Source organism: Alnus glutinosa, chromosome 1 (genome assembly GCF_958979055.1).
Source record: "Alnus glutinosa chromosome 1, dhAlnGlut1.1, whole genome shotgun sequence".
Lineage (NCBI taxonomy): Eukaryota > Viridiplantae > Streptophyta > Magnoliopsida > Fagales > Betulaceae > Alnus > Alnus glutinosa.
The window spans coordinates 45,034,505-45,059,328 of record NC_084886.1 but is presented as its reverse complement, the minus strand read 5'-3'; the positions used below and the strand labels follow the sequence as shown (position 1 = coordinate 45,059,328).

The following is a 24,824-nucleotide window of genomic DNA, read 5'->3' as shown; positions in this document are numbered from 1 at the left end:
TCAAAAAGAAAAAGAAAAAAGAAAAAGAAATATATATATTAATATTAGAAACTATTGAAGCAACTCAAAAGCCGTGGTAGCTAGGGAGGAACGGAGGAAGTATAACACCCTGAGAAATTAATTAACTCCTTAGCACGCCTCCCCGGTTGTCTAATTTCTCCAAAGAATCAAATCAAGACATCTTTACTCCTCAAAACTAGAATACTAATTAAGTAGCAGAAACATATTTTATATATATATATATATATATATATATTTCTACCAACATTAATAATTACAACTAGAGCATTTATATACTAGCTAGGAATCATTATATTAACTGAAATGCTTACAATAAACACATCATCACTATAAAATAATTCTATACTAAACCTTTATACATACTCAAATATACTAGGTCCACAACATCACCCGAAAGTACTATTTACCATAAAGGACCTTTGAAATTCTACAATAAGTCCTTAAGCGTAACCAGATCAATATTATTTTGCAATGTATGCTTGATATTATGTATTTGGTTTACATTATATATTAATTAAGACTCGTCCGTCATGATTGATGTTCTTTTGAGACCCTATTTATGTTTGGAGATTTCTTTAAGTATTGATGTTTTGGGATTGTATTGCCTTGGTTTTTAAATTAATTACTTTGGGAGATTTGGTATTTGATTTGTATATTTAATGATTAATGAATTTATTAAGATATGTTATCTTTCTTTAAGTCATAAATCTTCCGTTGTGTTTGTTAGTTAGATCTCTTGAGACTTATTTACTTGGTAAATGAGTCTTGAGAAGTGCACTGAGTTAACTATGGGTTGGTTAACCCTCGGGGGTGTTACAATTTATGAAGAGCCTAATGATGTTCATTGATAAGCAGTAAAGTGTATCTTAAGATACCTCAAAAACAACATCTCTTATGTCCTTTTGCAGCTTTTGCTTCGAAGATGTTCCTCCTCTCATATCTTTCCTTACGGACGCTGATTGGGATGAGTGCCCATATGATCAAAAATCTACATCGGGCTACTATGTCTTTCTCGGCAAGAACCTTTTATCATGGAGTTCGAAGAAATTAACAATCAACTATTTCTTGTTCAAGCATCGAGTTTGAATATAAGGCCTTGGCTAATACGACTACTAAAATACTTGGCTACAATTTTTGCTTTGGGAACTTGTTGTTTATTTTCCAATTCCACCTACTATATTTTGTGACAACATTGGGGCCATTTACCTCTCTTCAAATCCAGTTGTCCATGGATGAAAAAAATGTACACATTGAAATAGATTATCACTTAATTTGTTCATGTAAGGTTGCTGCCTGCTGCCAAGACTCTGCTAGTCAAGTTTTTATCCAGTGTGTATATATATATACATATCCTCACTAAGCCATTAGTTTCAACAAGGTTTAGTCATTTAGCTTCCACTCTCAACGGTTTATCTCCACCAATCATTCCACTCGCTCCAATCTAACTTCGAACGTTCTCCATACATGAAATTGTTAAAAATAAAAATAAAAATTCAAGTGTTGGTTGGAACTGCTACTCAACATTGTTGAATAATTGCGAGATAAAAATGTGGCATATTGTAACGACCCAGGAAAAAGCGCTAGCCACATCTGCGATATCACTCCAAAAAGGACTAGTCAATTTGAAGCTTCCTTAGAATCCATTATAAAGCCAAGTTTCACCTAGTAATTAGGCAATGTGGGACTTAGCACCCATGAATATCTATATAACTACCAACTCTATATGAACTATTCATCTCTTCCTAATATGGGACTGGAGTGTTACATATATAGTATTACTCAATTATGTATACATTCAACTGATTGTATATGTATTGTGAATTAATTGAGAAAAACATTAATTTGTAATCATAAGTTTTTCAGCTTCAACGTGGTACATATATATATATATCAACTTTATGTATAGAAGTAAATACAAACTTTCGAACCATACACCTTTTGATTAGTTAAAAATTTGAACATATTTTGATTTATATAAAAAATTTCGAAACCACATATATATAATAATGGTGTTTTAGCTTTTTATTAATTTTTTTTTGGTACTATTTTTGGATGCAAGAGTAGAAACTTAAGAACAAGTTTTATATGTTGTACTATTCACGACTGTCTTAATTAATTCTTTGGCATAAAAGCAATATATATTATTGTATTTGTTTGCCAAACTTTGAGAAGCCTTAGCCACTCGGCTAGCTGTTCGTCCCTTAACCTTGGGCGATTTACTTTGGAATGTAATTTTAATGGTTATTTTAGCCATCCAAAATTTCAACATCGTTCAAGATTGGTAGATCTTCTCCATTATCTCTAATACTGTTAACGCCATCCTAACCTCCACTTCTTTGAATGTTAGGAAGGCTGATAAAAGTACAAACTTCAGTGCCCACCATGCCGCACATTAATGGGCCGCAACTAGACATGCATTTATTTAATGTATATAATATATTTATACAAGAGAAACCCCAAAATTTCCTCAACATTAGAGGATAAATGAGCAGCAGCATTCGAAAAGGCACATACGTAAAACAACACCATTTTATATACGAATTCCACAGTTGAAGAGGCAGTAACATTTTTGACTAAATGACCACCAATGAGGCCTTTGGCACGTTCCGGAAACCGCATGCTCTAGGTCTTTGCATTTTTTGTTACAGTGTGAGGCCCATTGACAACTTTTATGCCAATGTTTGCTCAAACGACTGCAATATTCTTCCACGTAAGTATGTCGTGCTGCTATATATTTCAACAAAAGAATGCAAAGTTTCAGATAAATGCAACATATATATGTGGCTTCTTTATGCCCAAACACGCTCAACGACACGATGATTAAAGGGAAGAACTTCACTTATAATTTCTGATTTTTTTTTTTTAATTATGGTATTTTGTGAATTTTGATAGGATTTAAAAAATGATTCTAATGGAGGGTTGAAATTGAAAAAAATTGAAAGATGGATATCTTAAGTTGACACTTTTTAAAGTTTAGGTATCTTCTTTCAAAAGTGATGAAAGATCATGGGTTAAAATTTTTTCACTGATTAAAGAGAAATGTTTGGTTTCATTATCTTACATATTTTTAGTCTATTTACGTACAAGAGATTTGCAAATCTACTATTGAATTTATTGGACAACACACATAAATTTCACAATTTCTATGGCGGATTTATAAAAGAGATGAGCAAGAGAATGCATATAAAATTATAAAATTACTTACGTACCCGCACTTGTAATGAAGATAAAGATAATGAATATAGGAAGGATATGAGCAATTTTTGGAGTCTTGGCCATGTGCTCCTTACTTATGCCAACCAAGAATGAAAATCACCTATATATATTTATAGCGTAAGTTAATTACTTCAGAATATTGATATTTTAGAGGGATTATGATTTTTTTTTTTTTAATCTTTTGTAATTTTGAGGGGCCAGAAGGATGTTTTTCTAAAGATTTTTTGGGAGGCAAAACTGGCACTTCAGATTTTCTAAGGGCCACAAGGTTTTCCAATTGCTCCATCTATCCCCCCATGCAAGAAATAGAAGTTATCGCTTACAAGTTTTGATAAGACTTGTTTAGGTTAGAATATTAATTAAATTATTAAATCAATTATATTTCAATTTGAGAAGGTAGAATTTGCTTGCTATGTAGGAAGCTCAAAAAATTGTCCAATGATAGGACAATCTCTCACATGATGTGAAGAGTTGGAGCAAAATGAACAAGGTTCCTATGGTGTGGAAATGTGCAAGAGAAGGTAGGAACAAAACCAGCTACAATGAGTTGGTTTATTTTCCGAGATAATGCGTTTACCTTGGTGGTCACATTCAAAGGAGTGCTTGCTTCAAAAAGACTTTCAGTCTTTAGAGCCTTGGAAGTAGGTATCCTACGATTAGTCGAAGCATGTTGTACAGAACTTTCACTGAGATTGTCAAAAAGAGTCCTTGCTTTACTTTCACTCTTCATCATGAATGTACTTCCACATGAGAGATCAACCATTTTCCTATGCGGCTCAATCAAGCCATCATAGAAGCATTACACAAGTTGTCATTTTGGGACAGCATGATGCAGGCACTTCCTTAGAAGGTCTTTTAATCTTTTCCATGTCTCATGAAATTGTTTTCCCTTAAATTGGGAGAAACCAATGATGGCTTTCCTGATTTGATTGGTTTTTCCTATGGGAGTATATTTCTTCAAGAACTCTTACTGCATTTGAGTCTAAGAAGTGACAATGTTTGCTTCTAACTTCTAATGACTTTAGCCAATGCTTGGCTTTGTCTTTAAGAGAAAATGGGGGAAGAGACGCATCCTTAAAGCATCTTCTGAGAAACCATGCAACTTTATGGTAGAGCAGATTTTTAGAAACTCGTCAAGGTGCTTATAAAGGTCTTCATTATTAAGTCCATAAAAAGATGGTAGCATTTGAATGATGCTAGACTTAATTTTATAATTAGCTACCATAACATTAGGCAGCTGAAGGCATAAAGGAGAAGTGTAAGTAAATGGGAGATAATGATCTCTTTGTAGGACCGGTCTTTCTTCCTCTTCAACCATGGTTTCAATAGAACGTTCTCTCAACACACTAGAGTTCCTTTCGGTCTTACTTCGTCTAAGAGTATGTTCAAGATCAAGGTCGCAAAGATTTAACGGAAGTGATAAAGAACATCGACCAAACATAAACTAATTAAACACAAATCACAATCTACATACAACTATCACAAATACATAAATTTAAAAACTCACAGAAAGTACAGAGATCTCAACTTTGGAAAATAATTTGCAGTTGTTATGGTTGCTAAGAGGTATCATTGATCTGCTCTAGGCAAATGTGGTTGAGCTCACCTAGGAAAGTGCTTGAGCGCAATGAGAATTGGGCTTTGGGCTCGAGTGCAGTATGCAAACTTAGTGTGCTCAAGCGTTTTGTGATATGCACTCAATCCATTCCAGACAGTATTGAGCTTGAACTTGAAAACCAAAAACGAAACAAAACAGAAACACAAAAACCCTAAAAAAAAGAATGGGTTCAAATTCGATTCAATCTTAGAAAAACTTAATAATGCAACCATCTAGCAATCCCTAGTAACGGGGCCAAAAATTGATGTGGTCTTTTTTGTAACGTCAATAATAAATACTATTAGTTTGTGATTTGCTGCATTTTTTTTGGACAAAATCACTTCTATGTAAAGTTGTTTTTTAATCAGGATTGTTGTTTATAACTAGAGTTTACACTTCAATTATGTGCTTTAAGAAGACTCTGTGTAGAATTCAAGACGGTGAAGTTCAAGTCCCTTGCATCCGTCTGAACGACATAGTATTCTGTCCGGACGCTCATTAGTCAAGCAACATCCGTCTAGACGACGAGATCTTTCCGTTCGGATTCTCATCTGTGTTCAGAAGTTTCGAACTATTCCAGGTTGTATCCGTTTGGACGTCTCAACAACACGTTTGGACGCCTATTAGTGTTCGACAAGTAAAATGATTTCCTTTCCAAACACAGATATGAGAAGATAGCTGCAACAGTTTGGACGACGTGGTTATTCCGTCCGGACGCTATCCTTAATAAGGCAAGACGTGCTGAAGATTTATAACCGTCCGAACGTTAGTCTTCATTGTCCGGACGCTCAGTCCTTATTATGGAAATTGTGTGCAGCATAAGTGCAACCGTCCGGACGCTAGGGCAACACTGTCCAGACGCAGCTCTATTCAAGAAAGAAGTTCAGCGAATTTGGAAAGCCGGTTGCACAATTGGTCGTTTGGACGCCCTTAGCTACCGTCCGGATGCCACATGGAGAAAATTGATTCAGACTCGATTTAGGTCTTCTATAACCTATAAATTGAGGCCTCTAGGCATGTAATTTGTAAGAATTCGGTATTGAATTCCGCAGTGCTTAGAGAGTATATTTTAGGAGTTGTTGTGTTGATCCGCTTGCTCTCAAGCCATTGTCGAAGTGTTGTTACTGTGTTTGTGTGAAGTCTATCTTAGGGAGAAGCCCTAAGGTAAATGATTCCATTGAAGACCCCTTCAAGTAGGTGACTTGGTTGGGAGGCGTTCGCATTGTGTTATGTGTCAGAGTTCAAAGTACGACCATTGCATAAGGGTATGTGAGTGCTACTGCTTTGTAACTAGCGTTGTCTTCTGAATAGTGGATATCCTAGGTTTGGTTGCCCTAGAGTGGTTTTTTTCTTAATTGAGTTTCCACTTCATTAACAAAATATCTGTGTCTTTTAAATTTTGCATTTTGATATTTTGCTACACGTTACACACATGCACATTAAATTAGAAGTCACTTTATTTTTCAAATACCACTCGCAATAGTACGAATCATTGTAGGATGAGACTATAGAGAGGATGTCGAACCTTAAGGACCGCGTTGGTTGTATTATCAAGTCTTAATAAAATTTAATCTAATTTAACTCCCACAGGAAAATGATTTGTGATTTGTTCTGAAACTAAGTGCTGAAATATAAATTGAAATGCAACTCAACAACAAGCTTAGAATAGCTAATTATACTTCTTTTTTTTTTTTTTTTTTTTTTTTTTTTTTATATATATATATACTATTCACACACTAATACCATGTCAAGGTACTCACTCGACAATTTAACCAACTGAACTTTAAGACATAAAAAACAAGCATATTTGGTTTCACATTTCATGTTGCTAATGTGCTTGTGCTTAGTTCAAGGTGAAACAGGCGGTATCATCACTATCCAAAAATAAATAACCAATTTAGCTTTCCTAGTCAAATGATCATGTGTTCATAAATTTAAACTTGCCAATGAGATGCAAATCTCAGTTAAAATTTCACCATTCTCATAAATAACACTTTTTAAAAAAGAAAAAAGAAAAAAGGTAAATAAAGCATGATTTTTTTTTTTTTTTTTTTAAAACAAAAGGACATTAAATTAAAAATTAAAACAAAAGGACATTCATATCTTGCCATACTCCCAAACTTGAATTACACGTTGTTCTAATTGTGTGGATAAAGATACAATACTTGGAGGAAATGAAAGGATGGGGCGTAACGTACTCGCCCATACTTGAATGCAAAAACATATGTCCTAAAAAACAAAGCACTACTCCAGCCATGTAATAGAAATAAGCGCCAAGAAATGCACATGAGAAATGTCAGTAAGAGAATAAAAAAAAACTAAATAAAATAAACGGAAAGAATTGAATATAAAAAAAATGACAGGAATGGAGTGGGTTGCCTCTCATAAGTGCTACGTTTAACGTCTTTAGTCAAACCTTGCTTAAAAATCAACTTGGATCGATAAACATGATTGTCTAGAAGTATTTCCTCAATTTCTAGGTTTCTCAGCTCCAAGAACGGTTTCAAACGTTGGCCATTCACTTTGAATACATTGCCGTTATTGGGATCCTCAATCTCAATGGCCCTATGGGTAGAAACAATACTAACTATGAAAGGTCCAGACCATCGAGACTTAAGCTTACCTGAGAATAAATACAAATGAGAATTGTAAAGGACTTTCTGACCAGGGTCAAATGATTTCCTCAAGATATTTTGGTCATGAGTATTCTTTATTCGTTCCTTATACAACTTAGCACAATCGTAAGCATAATTCCGAATTTCCTCCAATTCATCAAGTTGGAGTTTCCTACGAGAACTAGCCTTGTGGAGATTGAAATTAAGCCGTTTGATCGCCCAATATGCTTTATGTTCCAACTCCATAGGGAGGTGACTTGCTTTTCCAAACACAAGTTGGTACGGAGACATGCCAATGGGGGCTGATAGAGATAAAGACATATCCCATGCCTCATCAGATCAACAACAAGAGAAACCCAGTGCAAACACAAGTCTAAGTCAAAGATAATATTTATCTCTTCAATATGTATTGAAACACTGTTTCTGTATTCAAGCCTAAAACACTTGAAAAATCTTTCAGAAACCTCCAAATTTCCTCAATATATATGGATGAAATAGGTAACTTGAAATTCGATTCATCCGAAAGAACAAACGTTACAGGATAAACAACCACAAGCATCCTAAAACGCACATACGTAAAACGATACCATTTTATATATAAGTTCTGCACTCGAAGACGCAATAACATTTATAAGTAAATGACCACCTATTAGGCCTTTGGCATGTTCTGTAATCGGCACGCTCTAGGTCTTTGCATTTTGTCATAGTGCCTGTCGTATACGCATCTTTTATGCCATGTTTTGCTGAAATGACTGCAAAGTTTCACGTAAATTTAATCTGTCGTGCTGTTATGTATCTCAACAAAAGAATGCAAAGTTTCAGATAATGCAACATATATAATTATAAGTGGCTACTTTTTTACCTAAACACGCTCACGACACAATGATTAATTTGGGAGAAACTTCACTTAATTTTCTTAAACTTTCATTATATTTATAATTGCTTTCTTAAACTGTTTGCCATAGTAAAATTGTTGAGATGAGCGTTAAAACTTGATTTTTACTTTCCTATCATTTATTTTCCTTTTGGCAGCTTGTTTGCATGGAGTGAGTGGAATTAGGAATAATAAATGCTAAAAAGTAGGTGCAACTTTAATTGACTCTCTTTGATTGACATGAGAATCATAAGAGAAAGTTAAGCCTCTTTTTTTTTTGCATCGAAGTTGAAGTTTTGTTTTTCCAATTGTTTAGAGTCATATGCAAAGATTAGTTCTAAGTTCTAATATCTCCTGCACTGAAAGGAAAGCTTCAACATTTATACAGATTCAATGTCAATATGTCACTTGATATAGTGCTATTATATCTGCACTGAATTAAACACATATCCTTACCAAGCAGGGCCCTAAAAATTATTGTTTAATTTTTTCCGTTGATTTGTTATATATCATCATCATCATTGTTATTGTTATTGTTATTCCATTTTGTGTCTAATACAATGTCCTCAGAAGGGCCATCAATTTGTCCAAAGGAATGAGATTATGAGCTGTGGAGAGGCAAAGTCACAAAATAGTAGGAGTTCAAGGAAAAGAGCATTTTTGTTATTGTTATTGTTATTGTAATGCCTAGACCCAAAAGAGTCTAGTCCGTTAGCCTTACAGTTTCAGAGGCGCAATGTTACATATTAAGACGCTATGGCACTTGTAAACTACTACCATGCATGCCATGAGAAAATAATATTTTTGCGGAAGCATAAGTTCTTAACATAAAGAGTACATAACAACACGACTTAACAAGTTGAGTGATCCATTTTTTTTTTGTCTGTGCCAGATGCAATTACTAACATAAAACATAGTTTAACAAAATATAAATACAATAAAGTAACATAGTGGATGAGATGATGACCCTCAAAAGCCTAAGCATTCCAGCCACCTACCCATCTGCCTAAAACCTTGAAAAGGGGGGAGAAAATAAGGGGTAAGCGAAAGGCTCAGTAAATAATATTCTCAACCGAGTTAAAACAGTTTAAGTTGAGACTTTTTGAAATAAAGTAACATTAAAAATTGAAGGTGAGACTTAAGTATATAACATAAAGTAATTACTTGAGTTAAACTCCATTTTTCTATCTTCAAAACATTTTTCTTAGTTTTACTAAACAAAACATATGTTTAGAAATATTTCATAAATCAACTTCTTTCATCAAACTCGATATAAAGACCTGATTCTTGAATTAGTAAAAATTTATCTTTTTACTTGTCATTTATGGCCTCACATACAATTACGCCCCATATGCAAGGGGTTGTGCAATCCAACCTTCGAGGATTAGGCAACACCCGTGGTCTTGGGGTGCCCATTTTAGTTGATTAATTTTTGGGTGCAATCAGCATAACAACTTAGTGATGGCCACACCTTCACACAACCGTAACTTCAGTGTGGTGCACTCCATCCCAGCCCGGTACCGTGCTACTTTTCCTTAGGCCAAGTGTCTTAAAATATTCATTTACATAATTTGGTTCAATCTTGCACATGCTTATTCTTTATTTCTTTAAACTTTCAATAATCGTATAATTTAGCATGTGAAAATGGTACCACTTCTTTCCGTAAAAATTTCTTTATCGGAAAAGTTTCTTAAAATGGAAACTTTCCTTATTTAGAAACTTTCCATAAATGAAAACTTTTATTCATTTGGGAAAAATCACTAAAATAGAAGCTTCCCTAATTTGAAATTATCCTTTCGATACTGAGCATTTATACCCACTTTTGAGTGACAACTTAGTTATAGATCATTCTGATGCAATGAGTTTTTTAAATCATATGATGACATAAAAAAAAAAAGGAACCAATATAAAGCACTAACAAATTATGATAAATGCTATAATACGTACATGTCATTTAAATAGTTAAGGTAATAATGAAGCATTACTTTGCAGGGTAATTAAACTTTCAAAATAATCCATTATAACATGTATAGTATGAAATTGAAAATCCTTGGAATTGAAATACATTTGGAAGGGATAAGGAGTATCACATACTTCGCTATTGCAGTAAGGTATATGAGGATCTGTTAAGACCTGAATAATAAGGTTCATCTATGTTAGTCCAGAGTTAGCTACTCAAAGACCCTAATTAGGAGTCCGTTGTCTCTTACACAACTTCCTGACCCTTCCCCTATTAAAAAACATTTTTTTTATTAACAATAATAATTTTTTTAATTAATTATTATTAATTTTTTTTTTTTAAATAATCTCAAAATTATTTTTATAGGGGCTTGGGTTAGGAATGACCCATTTGGACATCCTTCTAACTAGGTTAAGTACTAAGGCCCAAAACTCACTAAATGGGTCTAAACTAGTGCCCATCACTTAGTTTACTTGGCCCATTGGCTCAAAACACATCTAAAGCTATTCACTTAATAAATTTTGGATCAAACACCCACTCAAACATGCTATGAAAATAAATATTCTAGATTTAAATCAAAAACTTTTTTGATGTCATATATGAGAAATAACATATTTTCTTAAAATAGTTTTAACATCACTTTAAGTGTTAATGTTTAGAAATAAAAAAGAACCATACTAGAAGACTTTTTGGTTATAAAAGATCATGACCTAATCTAAAATCCAAACTCACTACTCATTTTGAAAACCATTTTTTTTTTTCACATCATTTACAACTATAAACTTTTGGGTATGAATCTTAGGTCATTTCCATGAAGAATATTATTAAAGGGTCATTATGAAGTCTTATTTATAACAAGGTGGTGTTCATAAGCTCATGCACTTGGTCATGTACAAAACTTTTGGTCATCTAAGATAAGATAGATGTGATTTAAGAAAATAAAGCATAAGGTACATAGGTTTGGTTACAACACATACTTTTATGAGGTCTTCTTAACATGTGTTTTCATGGTATACAAAAGAAATTTGACAACATATGAGTTAAGTTACCTAATAAAATAGTATAGTCACATTTTCATGGTTTAAACAAAGATTTATACAACATAAGCAAAATATCTCATCTAGGTTGAAGCATGATATTACATGGTTTTAAATACCCAAATAAAATATAACATACAAGTTAAAACATAACATAAATGATAGCTTGAAAGAGGAGCTAGAAGATGGGTTACTTACAAAGTTAAGGAAAAATCACGTTAGAACTCAAAGGTTTCTCTAATGAAAGAGTGTGATGAGCTCTTGGAGGAGTTGAGAGTGTGAGGAAAATGCAAGACGAGATGAGGTGAAAGAGGAGAGACATGGACGTGTGATTTGAGGACTTGAAGGCAAGGAAAAAGCTTCCTTACTTTGGGGAAGTAAAAAAGAAATCATGACCCTCCAAATGAAGAAAAATTTCTCTTATTAATTAGTCCATTCCATGTAAAGCTTACTTTTCTTTTTACCTAGATGGTCTTATGCATGGAGTGATTTGTGGTTCCAATACAATTTAATTAATAAGGGTCATCTATAATTAAACATGATTGAAGGTAATTAATGTATATAATTAAAAGAGTTCATGTTGCATTAAAATTATAATGTTTTATTTCATATTGTTCTATATGCTGTATGTTATAAATTAATCTTCAATTTATGAAACCAATCATTTTTTCATAATCTCCTTTAGAGAGCTTGATCTAATCTTTATTAAGCTTAATTACTAGGCCTAATGTCTAATGACATTGGTTCCTAAGTTTAGGCTCAAGACCTTAGTAAAAAATTCTTAAGTACAAACATGAGGGTGTTACGTACAGTTATTCTAGTACTTGTAACCAGAATTAATAATGTCTCCTTCATGTGTGACATTCTCGATATACTTCTTGAGACGCATCGAATCCTTTCCCCCGAATGGGCTGTTATAATAAGGAAAAAAGATTTTTGCACAACACATGCATAACACAATACACATGAGTGGGACTATGAGATTAGCGACTGCTTTTAGACAATTATGAATAGGTAAGTTTATGCCAACCCGTTTTCCAAACAAATATTAATAAACATGATAGTTCTGCTCTCATTACAACATACCCATTCAACAGTCGAAGTAGCAGTAACAGTGAAAACTAAATGACCACCAATGAAGCCTTAGGCATATTCCGTAATCCGCACGCTCCAGTTCTTTGCATTTTTTGTCGCAGTGGCTGTCGTATGCGCATCTTTTATGCCATGTTTGGCTCCAACGCGGGCAATGTTTTGCTATCTCACTCAACAAAAGAGGGCAAATTAAGTTTTAGATATATATTAATGCATGCAACATATATAAGAAGGTGCTTAAAAAACATTGAAATTAATTAATTTAGAGATTATATATATATAGTTACTCACCCTCACTTGTAACGAAGATGAAGATAATGAATATAATTATAAGAAGGATATAAACAGATTTTGGAGTCTTCGCCATATATGTGCTTCAAATGTGCTTCTAATTATTTATACCAATTAACCAAGAACAAAAACTGCCTATATATTTATAGCCTAAATTATTTACTCTAGAATTTTGGGATTTTGGAGGGACATATTAAGATACTTTTTTCTTTCAGAATTTTGAGGGGCCAAAAGGTACGTTAATTAAGATACTTAAAAATGCTTCAACATGTTAAGGGTCAAATTTTAATCTAATATAAAAAGTTTTATTGAAGATTAATATACGTACACGTACAAAAAGATTTGTTTTGTTTTGTTGGTGAGAGCAAGGTTTTGAAAATAATAACATCACCGTTTTGAGTAATTCTAAACGTCATACTCATGTTCCTTTAAAAATGATGTGGCTTTTAAAATCACCATGTGATCAAAATTTAATTTTGACCAATCACAAGCTCAATGGTGATTTTAAAAGCCACCTTATTTTTAGAGGGACACAAGAGGGACATAGGTATGACATGTAGCATTACTCCACCGTTCTTCCAATATTAATAGGTACGTAGTTTTGTGGGTGCATGCTAGCTAGTGCATGTCTTAATTCCTTGCAATTTGCAAACTATCGAATATTGGTTAGTTTTTTGTGTTGGTTGTTCTCGATCTTAATTAAACAAGTTAAAAGAACCCTTCAGCGTTTAAAGGGTTGAAAAACTTGTTTTCATATTAGAAACTGAAATGCTGACAATAGACACATCATCACTATAAAATAATACTATACTCAAATATACTAGGTTCACAACGTCACTCAAAAATACTATTTTCTCAGGCCTTGTTTGATACTCAAAATGGATATTCTGTTAGAAAAATGAATAGTTATTACTGGGAATGAAGAAAAGTGAAATGAAATAATTATTTCAATTCTTTAGGTTGGTAACAACACATATACCACAATTGGAATTGAACTAAAATTACTAAAAAATTCACATAATTTTTTTATTTTTTTAAAAAAACTCAAATCTTAAAAAATAAAAATAAAAAATTAAAGAATTGGATCTTAGAACTGTAGGTGGCCAGCCACCACACACAAAGCAAACCCCGAGGGTGGTGCAGCCACCCCCGATGCCATTAGGGGTGGCCTTTCCACCACCGATACGCATTGAGGTAGTCGCGACACCCCTGAATGCTTCTGAAGGTGCATGGTTGCGGCAACTCCCAAGCTTCATCAAGGGTGGTGCGGACCACCCCTGAAGGGCCTCGCGTGTCCACCACGAGGCATTCTGGAGGTGGTGAGAATCTCACTCGGAGTTTGTTGTGGGTGGGTGGCTGGCCACAGATCTAAGGTCAAATTCTTTATTTTTTTTTTTTTTAAATTTCTAAGTTTTATTTATTTATTTTTTAAGTGTAGTTTGAAAAAAAAATTTTAAAAAAAAATTGGTTTTTTTTTTTTTTTTTTTTTTTTTAATTTTTTTTTTTTAAAAGTTGTCTATTTCCTTATGAATAATTATTTCCGTAGAATATCTATTTCTAAAATTAAGTTGTACTAAATAAAAGAATAATTTTTTCAATGAAATACTCATTCCATTTCAAAGATTTATTTTATGAACCAAAAGAGACTTTTTGTGATGAAACTTAGGGCACATTGGATAAGTAAAACTTTCTCAAGTCTTTTTGTTTTTAACAATTTCAATTTTTTTTTCTTTCAAAGCACCTGAATTTCAAATTTGATTTCATTCTCAACAGTCAACACTCTCCCCCTCCCCAGCCCCAGCCCCAGCCCCCACTCTGTGTCTCCCTCACCTTAAACCCTGAACCTACTGATTTACATTTGGAAAACATTCTCATACTCGTTCGTCAAGGAATGAGCAAAAGAGGGATAAAGACTATCCTCTCTCACTCACTCCCTTCTCTCTCTCCCTCTCTTCGGTCCAACCCCTTCTTCCCCTCCAAATCCCCACTACCATTTCCCTATGCACCCAAAATCTCCCGCCAAAATCTCCTCTCCCTTGTCGCCAGATTCATCTCCACCTACTCCCCTGACAATCTCGAAGGATTGGTCGATCCGGATAACCCCTTTTTGCCAGAGACTACGCGCGTCGAGTCAGTCTCGGCCGAAGATTTTGCCTTTCTGCGCGACTCTTCGTTGGATCCCAATGCTGATACCGGGTCTTCGGCGCCGAAATCCGAGTCCGGTAAGTGTTCGAACGAGGCTGTTCTGATATCGAATGCAATTCGGGATTATAATGATGGGTTTGGTGACAAAACCCAGAAGTTTCTTAGGCAGTTCAGGGGGAAATTGGATGAAACTTTGGTGGTGGAGGTGTTGAGTCTTGCACAAAATCCTGAATTGGGTGTCAAGTTTTTCATATGGGCAGGGCGGCAAATTGGGTACAGTCACACAAAAGCTGTGTATGATGCATTGTTAGAGAGATTGGGGTGTGATGATAATGAAAGAGTACCGGAACAATTTTTACGAGAGATTAAAGATGATGATAAGGAAGTGTTTGGGAAGTTGCTTAACGTTTTGATTCAGAAGTGTTGCCGAAATGGACTGTGGAATTTAGCATTGGAGGAGCTTGGGAGGCTCAAGGATTTTGGGTACAAGCCCACAAGATGGACCTATAATGCGTTGGTTCAAGTGTTTCTTAAAGCCGATCGGTTGGACACGGCTTATTTGGTTCATAGGGAGATGTCGAGTTTGGGGTTTAGCATGGATGGGTTTACCCTAGGTTGTTTTGTGCGTTCTCTCTGCAAAGCGGGGAGGTGGAGGGAAGCTCTCACGTTGATTGAGAAGGAAGAGTTTGTGCCTGATACAGTTCTTTATACAAAGATGATATCTGGGTTGTGTGAAGCTTCGCTTTTTGAGGAAGCTATGGATTTCTTGAACCGAATGCGATCAAGTTCTTGCCTTCCTAATGTTGTGACATATAGGACTATGCTTTGTGGGTGTTTGAGAAAAAGACAGCTTGGTAGGTGTAAGAGAATTCTCAGTATGATGATCACAGAAGGTTGTTACCCGAGTCCTAGGATTTTTAATTCCCTTGTTCATGCCTATTGCAAATCTGGAGATTACTCTTATGCCTATAAGTTGATTAAGAAAATGGTAATATGCGGTTGTCAGCCAGGTTACGTTGTCTACAATATCTTGGTCGGTGGTATATGTGGCAATGAGGAATTACCAAGCTCAGACATGTTAGAGTTGGCTGAGAAAGCGTATGGTGAGATGCTTGATGCAGGGGTTGTATTGAATAAGGTTAATATAAGCAATTTTGCTCGATGCCTTTGTGGCGCTGGAAAGTTTGAGAGAGCATATAATGTTATTCGTGAAATGATGAGTAAGGGATTTATACCAGATTCTAGTACCTATTCTAAAGTGATTGGATTTTTGTGCAATGCCTCCAAGGTAGAAAATGCCTTTTTATTGTTCGAAGAAATGAAAAGGAATGGTGTTGTTCCTGATGTCTATACATATACGATTTTAATTGATAGTTTCTGTAAAGCTGGTCTCATTGAACAGGCTCGCAACTGGTTTGATGAAATGGTAAGGGATGGTTGTGCCCCTAATGTGGTCACTTACACTGCTCTTATACATGCATTTCTTAAAGCTAGGAAACTGTCCAATGCAAATGAACTCTTTGAGTTGATGTTTTCTGAAGGTTGCTTTCCTAATGTTGTTACATATACTGCTTTGATTGATGGCCACTGTAAAGCTGGAGAAATTGGAAGAGCTTGCCAAGTTTATGCGAGAATGAGAGGTAATGTGGAAGCCTCTGACGTAGATATATATTTTAGGATTGATGATGGCAATTCCAAAGAACCAAATGTTTTCACATATGGAGCATTGGTTGATGGTTTGTGCAAAGCTCACAAGGTCAAAGAGGCCCATAACTTAATAGATGCTATGTTGGTGGAAGGTTGTGAGCCAAACCATATTGTGTATGATGCTCTTATAGATGGATTCTGCAAGGCTGGGAAGTTAAATGAAGCACAAGAGGTGTTTGCTAACATGTCGGAGCGTGGTTATAGTCCTAATGTCTATACTTTCAGCTCTTTGATTGACAGGTTGTTCAAGGATAAAAGATTGGATCTCGCTTTGAAAGTCTTGTCTAAAATGCTAGAAAATTCTTGTGCTCCAAATGTTGTCATCTACACGGCGATGATTGATGGCCTCTGTAAAGTTGGAAAGACAGATGAAGCCTATAAACTTATGCTGATGATGGAAGAAAAAGAGTGCTATCCAAATGTTGTGACTTATACTGCAATGATCGACGGATTTGGGAAACTGGGTAAAGTTGATAAATGCCTTGAACTCTTGAGAGAAATGAGTTCAAAGGGTTGTGCTCCAAATTTTATCACCTATAGGGTTTTGATAAACCACTGTTGTGCCACTGGCCTTTTTGATGAGGCTCACAAACTTTTGGATGAAATGAAACAGATGTACTGGCCAAGGCATATATCAAGCTACCGTAAGGTCATTGAAGGTTTCAACCGAGAATTTGTTTTATCTCTTGGGCTTTTGGATGAGATTAGTGAGAATGATTCAGTTCCGATTATTCCAGTATACAGAATATTGGTTGATAGTTTTATTAAGGCTGGAAGACTAGAAGCAGCTCTAGAGCTGCACGAAGAGATTCCGTTATCCTTTCCTTTAACAACTGCCAACAAGGATATGTATACTTCTCTGATTGAGAGCCTCTCCCGTGCAAGTAAGGTTGATAAGGCTTTTAAACTGTATGCAGATATGGTAAAGAGAGGTGGTGTTGCAGAGCTTAACACGTTTGTTCACCTTATTAAAGGGCTAATCAATATTAACGGGTGGGAAGAAGCACTTCAATTATCAGATAGCATATGTCAGATGGTCAGTTTCTCTCTATCTCTTTCTACATTTTTGTCTTCTCAAGCCTTGGAATACTTTATAGAAATAAACAATATTTTTGCCTGAAGTGATCAGTTCTCAATAATTTATCAAAAATAAGTTTCTATCCACATTCCCCATTTAGTCGTGAGATTGCTTCTTACCTTAAAGTTTGTAAGACTTAAGATCCTATTCTGACAGAATCCCTCTTTAGTTGTGATAGACCTTAAATGGCTTGTAAGAAATTTGATTTATTTAAGAATACACTCAGATACGGTATACATGCTGTGAGAAGGATTTAAAGACATTCTAATTGCACAAATTGGCTTGAAATGCAACTTACTTCTTCCTCAAACTTCTTTGAGGATAAATGCTACCGTTCTTCTTTTTACCATCTTAATTTTGTAGTGCTGTAACTGTCTGTTTGCGTGTTTTTTTTTTTTTTTTGATAAGTAAGAGAATTTTATAAAAAAGCGTACGGGTGCACTTATGTGCATGCAATGGGTAGGGCTTATGTGCATGCAATGGGTGCATGTGAGCATGTAGTAGGGCTTCTAGTGGAAATAAAAAAAAGAAAAAGAAAGAAAGTATTTTCATGGACTCAATGACATCATGAGGGGATCTCAGTTATGACATGCCCTGGCCTTTTTCACATATCAAATTTGAAGTTGGTATGAGAGTACGAGAGAGCTTCATTGAGTGAGTGCTCCAAATGAAAATATCTTTGGGTTTTGTTTTTTATGGCAATAAATTATGGTTTATGAATTTGCACCCTCTAGGAGCATATATTTATTTTAACTTCTGTTGTGGGATGATGCTATCTCACTTTTGCAAAAGAGTTGTGTGGCATGGTGAAAGGTTTACAGCTACTGAGTTACACAATAAAAGCTACCTTTCTTGCTGCACTGGAAACTACCTATCTATCATTATATCTTTCTTCTTAGTTATCTACTCTATCTAGGTTCGAGCAGATCCCTGAGTGCATTGAGCAAGGAAGTGTTATTTGGTGGTTCTATAATATCCTACAACCTTTTGGCTGTACTTGGAAAATTGGGTTTTGCATGTACAGGCTAGTAGGATGAGGAGTGAAGCTTGAAATTTTTTACTTAGGTGTAGATAGTTGTATAGATCTATTTAGTAGATCTGTTTTCTATCTTATTTATCCAAATCTTTTCAAGTTTTTGTAGCCTAACAAGTATGAAAAACTGCTTGGGAAGGATTGCTTATAGGGAACTTTTGGATGCTTGTAATATTACAGTAGGATAAGATACTTCAGAAAAAGATTAAACCGCATCCAGTGGACGGGCCAATAGACATGCACAAATCTTTTGGCTCTGGTGGAAGGCCTCCCTTCAGTCTTTATCATTGCTCCAGTATTAATGACTTTCTTTTCCCCCAAAATTAATTTCTAACAGTTGTCACTGGGAATGCAAAACATTAAAGAGCATCTATTGTATAAATGATTAATTTGCTTGCTTTTTAAAAGAAAACCGAAGCTGTTAGCACAAACACTTGGTGTTGCTCAAAATTTGAAGCTGCCCCTGTATTTTGGTTCTGCATTTTCAAGAATTCGAGAGTTGTCTAGTTGCTTGTCTAATTGTTCATTTCATCATTTGTCATTTCTTTTTATGAAAACTTATCATTTTTTTTTTTCTGATCAGGATGTGCATTGGCTTCAAGAAGAAGAGTCATCTTACAGAAAGTAGGCTTTTGTGCACATTTATTGCCTTTGCTTATGGTCGATGTGATGAAATAACAGTGCATGGTAAATTTTTTCACAAAGAATGACAACATTGATATATGACTCTCAAGTCTTGATGCACACATCTGAAAACCTGAGGATTTGATTAGCCTTTGCATGAGAAATGAAATGAGTATCAGTTCTGGACAGCTTTGACTTACTATTTGGAGCAATTAAATAAAGCTTGAGGAAAATCTGTTATTCTTCAATTGTTCAGTCATAAAATTGGTAAGCCCTCTCTAACTTCTTACTAAAAAGTAAAGAAAAAAAGGCCCTTTTTGTTCTTCTATGGATTTATATTGTGCACCATTGCTTACAGTTGATGAGGCTTATTGAGCATGATGCCTGTAAATGCTGCAAAAATAATTCACGTCTGAAATACCCTTCATTTATCATGACAAGGTCAGTGTATTCATTATTATTTTTCTGTGAGCTAGACCGTGGTAGCTATGTGTATCTTGTTCTTTCATCACTTAGTGTAAATAAAAGTTCGCCATTCCTTTTGCTAGCTTTTGAGAAAAATCGTACCTTGGAGCTGCATTGAATACAGCTTGTTGGGGAGAATAACACCTTGGGGAGTGTTCTAGTGAGATCATATTATAGCATATTGAGACATTATTCAACTCAAAAGCTTAAGCCTATGTGTTTGAACCCAACTATGCTATATTAACCACTTATACTTGTGAACATTTTTTTACACACGTGTATACTCAACAATCTCCCCCTCATATGTGAATCCATCACCACATCGCTACACTCCCCCTTGAATTGAAGTTTTATTAATCTTATGGGTTGTTTTCAAGATTAGTTATGTGCTATGTAGGCTTATTTGTGCCATACACTTTAGCCCTTATTCCAAGGACCCTCGTTTGTACCCGCACCATGCACTTTTTCCCACACTAGGGACCTTTGTCTGGGCTTACGCCATGTACCTATGTCTCTACTATAAGGACTTGTCTATTCTTGCGCCATGCACCTTTGCCCTCATTATAGGGACCCTCTCCGTGCCCACGCCATGCACCTTGGCCTTTACCACATGGACGCTCGTTCGTGCTTGTGCCATACTCCTTTTCTTCAACTTCTGGGGACCCTTTTCCATGCTTGTCCCATGCATGTTTGTCCTTACCGTTGGGACCCTCGTTGATGTCCACACCATGCACCTTTTGCCCCTACTTCAGGAAGTTGGGAACCCTCGTTCGTGCCTGCGAAACATCCTTGCTCCACCATATACACATCACGATTGACTCTGCTACCACTTGTTGGAAAGATTAACACCATTAAACCCAAAAACTTTAAGTCTATGGTGTTGCTCAAGACCTTTGGTCTCTACTCGAACCTGATGAAAAAAATGGGATCCCTTCTTATGGACTCGTTGAGAATGATTCTGATCTAGTTCATGGCCTATTAGAAATAGAAGGCACCCTGGTGTCAAGTGGTTGATATTATCCCCTTGGGACCGGAACTTTTTGTTTCAGAGGGTGAATCTATCAAACTTGATCAACTTATTAACATTTTTATTTACTTCATTTACATTACAATTGAAAAGAAGTAATTTGATTGCTCACGTCACGAATGAATTCAAGGACGTATTCAAAGAAATTCTAACTGTTAGTAGGAATTGTTTTCAAGTCCCACCAAGTGCGTGTGTAACTTACCAATAAAAAAAATGGTAGTTTGGCGGGCAGATGGTGCTCTAAAGTTGTCATAGTGCCTTATGGGGTGAGTCTATGAAAATATATTAGGAGAGGTTGGGATGCCTTTTCTAGTTTCGTTTTTATCAAGGTAGGTGATGGCTCTCGGACTAGGTTTTGGTAGGACATTTGGTATGGGGATCATCCCATGAAGGACTCCTTTTCAGATTTATTTTGCATTGCAAGGAAGAGAGATGCTCTGTGGCTGACCATTTGTTTGCTTACAATGACGAGGTGCATTAGGATATGCATTTTATCATATTGGTACATGATTGGAAGGTGGAGTCCTTTTTCCTATTTCAATGTTCTATATTTTTTTCCACATGGAAGATGAGTGTTGTTGGGTTCCTTCCAAAAGACAAACTTTTGAGGTGAAAACATTTTACAAAGTTCTCATTCCCAATGTTGACAACTCTTTTCCTTGGAAGAGCATTTGGAGTTGTAAGGCTTTTCTGAGGGTGTCATTCTTCACGTGGACAGCATTGTTAGGCGAAATTTCCACTATGAATTATCTCCCAAGCATCACATCAGAGTGATAAATTGATTCTATATGTGCAAAAAGAGTGAGGAAATTCCTGATCACCTCCTTCTCTATGACATGGCAAGAGGCTTGTAAGTTTTGGTTTTAAAAATGTTTGGAGTATAGTGGGTTATACCTAGACAGGTGGTGGAGCTCTTGGCGTGTTGGAAAAGAAGGTTTAGTTGGAAGGATTTGAATGTAATTTGAAATGTAATCCCTTTATGTCTAATGTGGTACATTTGGCGAGAAATGAACGTTCGAAGTTTCGATGATTGTGAAAAGATGAGCTCAGAGTGGATCCCTATTAACACCTTTCTTGATTTCTCTAGCTTTATAGATTTTTGTGCTCTCTTTCCTTGTTCTTAATCTTGCATACATCATGTTTACTTGGGTTGCATGTCTTGCCTTTTTGGCTTTACTTTAAAAAAAGGAAAAGAAAAGTATATATGACTTCCAGACTCAATGGTAAGTATTTAATAGGCTATACTCGATGTGGATTCCGCTTTCTCAATGTGTTACACGTCAATATCGAACTGTAGGCATCAATCATGTTGGTGGTAAGAAGCTCAACAAAGTTGTTCGGTTTTGCTGTGCCTCGAGTAGGAGTGTTCGTTTTTGTCACGCCAAGAATTTGTTCCTAGCTGGGCCACTTTAAGCAGGATATTTGATGCTGGAAACTATCTTCTGGTGCTTGTTTTTGCTCAAATCAGGTACTTTTCGTTAATCTTACCCAAAACTTTATTTATAAATTTTCATTGAGGAAATGATTTTTTCACAAACATTTCTTACGCAATTTTCTTACCTCATGGAGCGCTTTATGACCCAAAATACTTGTATCACATAGCCCCATTCTTATATGCATTTGGTGCACAGGTCGCCGGTACTTCCTCCCCTGGAATATGGGTTCTAAACCCTCTGAATACGTATATATATAAGTTATCAATCAAAAGAAAATGGTGCCGGCGTGGTGGTGGCTAAAACCTCACAGCCTTTAGGAGTCTCATGAATAGAGCATATGAATATCAGCATTAATCAAGAGCAGAGATCTACAGAAAAGTTCTTCAATGACAGTCGGTAATAATTTTTTACAAGCTTCTTTTATATAGCAAATAAAGGTGTACGTTCTAGAGATCTTTTCCATCAATTGCTCCTTTCACCGCCTCAGTCCTCCCATAGGCCCCAGCACTTTTCCTGACGTAGTGGAAGCGATAGACGTGATTGACGTAGTGTAAACCCTTGCCTGCTTTCAACCCCGACGGTAAGGTACCTTCTGTCCCACATCATTTCCACAAGCTGAAATACTTCTTCACTCACAAAGCTCTGAAAACCTCAGTATCATGTCCAAATATCAAGTTGTATGACAACGACCCAGTTAGAGAGGAACACTAAAGTCTGCAAGTCTGGTGGTGAGGAGGATGCTGCAAACTTTCTTGCCTACCAAACAGAGTCATCGAAGGTCCGTGTGGATTCTTCAAATTCCAACTGCTCCAACAGGTAGATGGAATTTGCAATTTTAACTTTTTAAAATCCGGAGCGGATTTGAGCAATTTAATTCATTTTGAAGTCATCCACTAACCCAAACAGCCGAGTGTCGTTCTTTCAAATGGAAGCATTGGTTCCTTGAAATGGAAGCATCTGACTAGAAACTTGGATTTGACTTCTTAATTCAAATGGTATTGTTGATGAAAATTTGTAGATAGATATATAAATTTCAAATGATTGGATAGAAATATATATTTCAAATTATAGTTGATTATTAGCAAATCTCACTTATTGAAAGGAGACATCAACCGTCACATGATACACATACATCTTTTGTACATCTCATTTTTAAATTAATCATTTGTTCTGTAGGACCCACATACCTATTTCATGAAGAGTTGGCTGCTTGAACAAACCAAACAGACCCATGGGTTCCAAGGACAATCTTATTGCAGTAAGCTTTGGTTTCGGGCATACGTGTGGAAAAAACGTTTCCCTAATCCAGAATGAGGTAAAACGGCACTTTCAGTATTTTCAGCTAGCTGACTCATCTCTAGGGAGTGTACACAGACCTGCAAGATAGTCATTCTTACATCGCTCCTTTAGCTACACATATATGGTGTGCATGCAAACTGTAATTGAGGAATTGAGCAATGGTTTATTTAAAAAAAGAGATGTAAAAATATCATTTCTCTATTATATCAACTAATTTATACTACAAAATGCTACTAAAATATTTTAGTTTTAATATTCCTCAACCTCATATTCAACCTTCAAATTGTCTTGGTCAAACAAATGGGTAAACCAAAATGTAAAATGATAACTCCAAACTATTTAAGAAAAGAGAAATGATATAAATACTTCTTTACACATTTTTAATACATTTCATTTTCATATTCACTATTGAATTTATGGGACCTACATTGGGTTCCACAAATTCAATAATGGATTTAAAATTTGATTGTGCGGAGATACGTAGAAAATGCATATGTATTTTTTCTCTTAATAAAGTACCAAGTGTCTCCACATTTTCTGCTAAGATTCACCGACCCCAAGCTTTTACAATTGAAGAGAATGATAATAATATGAAGGCAAGTAGGATTGTAAATGAATCGATTTGTTCATTATCAGCTTGAGCTCAATTCATATAAACTTCACTTGAGTTTAATTCATATATTAATTGAACAAAGTTTGAATAGAAATTTAACCTCATTTATTCAACGAGTCGAATTTGTATAAACTCAACCCGACTTATATATATATATATATACACTCATATAACTTAACCTTAATGAATAGCTCAATCAACTGAAGATTACGTTTCATGATGTGTAAATTATTGAATTATTGATTTGAAACTCTCATTTCCCCTCCCATTGAGGCCAGCTACCTTTTTTTATTTATTATTATTATTATTTTTTTATTGAAAAAAAAAAAAAAACTCATATAACTATAATATAACTGCTTCATGAGGCGTACCTAAAGAAAATATTAATCCATGAAAATAGTAGTCCATCAACTCTAAAAATGTACGTGAGTTTTAGATAACTTAAATAATATGTAAAACATAACTATAACTGTGCCTACTTTTTTCTCTAAGTAAATATATTAAAAACATCAAATGGAGGCATATCGATCATATACAGTGTATACAGAGGGGATCATCCCTTAAAAATTGGAAAGAACGAGAAAAGAAATATAGCCCAAGATCTTAAAAGATATCAAAGAGTCAAGTGAATAGCGACCGGATCCAAATGCGATCTTTTATTGGACGTATTTATTTCTCTATAAACAAAAACACT

General features: G+C 35.3%; 1 protein-coding gene and 2 long non-coding RNA genes across 14 annotated transcripts; 1 reads left to right on the top strand and 2 right to left on the bottom strand.

Moving 5' to 3' along the window:
* Positions 1–2,281: 2,281 nt before the first annotated feature.
* LOC133860005 (uncharacterized) lies at positions 2,282–3,362 on the bottom strand. The gene is made up of 2 exons (XR_009898845.1): positions 3,231–3,362; positions 2,282–2,748 (listed from the first exon to the last, which is right to left on the bottom strand). It is a non-coding gene; the product is annotated as an uncharacterized LOC133860005 (long non-coding RNA).
* A 5,602-nt stretch (positions 3,363–8,964) lies between these two features.
* Positions 8,965–12,805, bottom strand: LOC133859956 (uncharacterized). The gene is made up of 3 exons (XR_009898835.1): positions 12,704–12,805; positions 12,407–12,574; positions 8,965–9,336 (listed from the first exon to the last, which is right to left on the bottom strand). It is a non-coding gene; the product is annotated as an uncharacterized LOC133859956 (long non-coding RNA).
* Positions 12,806–14,503: 1,698 nt separating this feature from the next.
* LOC133852114 (pentatricopeptide repeat-containing protein At1g06710, mitochondrial) lies at positions 14,504–23,769 on the top strand. Of its 12 annotated transcripts, none has more exons than XM_062288824.1 (8): positions 14,504–17,591; positions 19,250–19,557; positions 19,649–19,731; positions 22,080–22,250; positions 22,414–22,614; positions 22,717–22,798; positions 22,874–23,034; positions 23,395–23,767. In XM_062288824.1, the coding sequence occupies exons 1-2, from the start codon at positions 14,595–14,597 to the stop codon at positions 19,292–19,294; spliced, it is 3,042 nt and encodes a 1,013-aa protein (XP_062144808.1). In that variant the 5' UTR covers positions 14,504–14,594; the 3' UTR covers positions 19,295–19,557; positions 19,649–19,731; positions 22,080–22,250; positions 22,414–22,614; positions 22,717–22,798; positions 22,874–23,034; positions 23,395–23,767. The 12 variants fall into 12 exon arrangements, with proteins under 12 accessions (XP_062144808.1, XP_062144801.1, XP_062144840.1 ...); XM_062288817.1 differs by having other exon boundaries at positions 22,706–22,798; XM_062288856.1 differs by having other exon boundaries at positions 22,706–22,803.
* Positions 23,770–24,824: the final 1,055 nt, after the last annotated feature.

Coding starts and splice junctions, on each gene's coding strand:
- LOC133852114 (XM_062288848.1), top strand. CDS start 14,595: ATGAGCAAAAGAGGGATAAAGACTATCCTCTCTCACTCACTCCCTTCT. Junction 17,592..19,249: donor CAGATAGCATATGTCAGATG/GTCAGTTTCTCT, acceptor TTTTCTGATCAG/GATGTGCATTGGCTTCAAGA.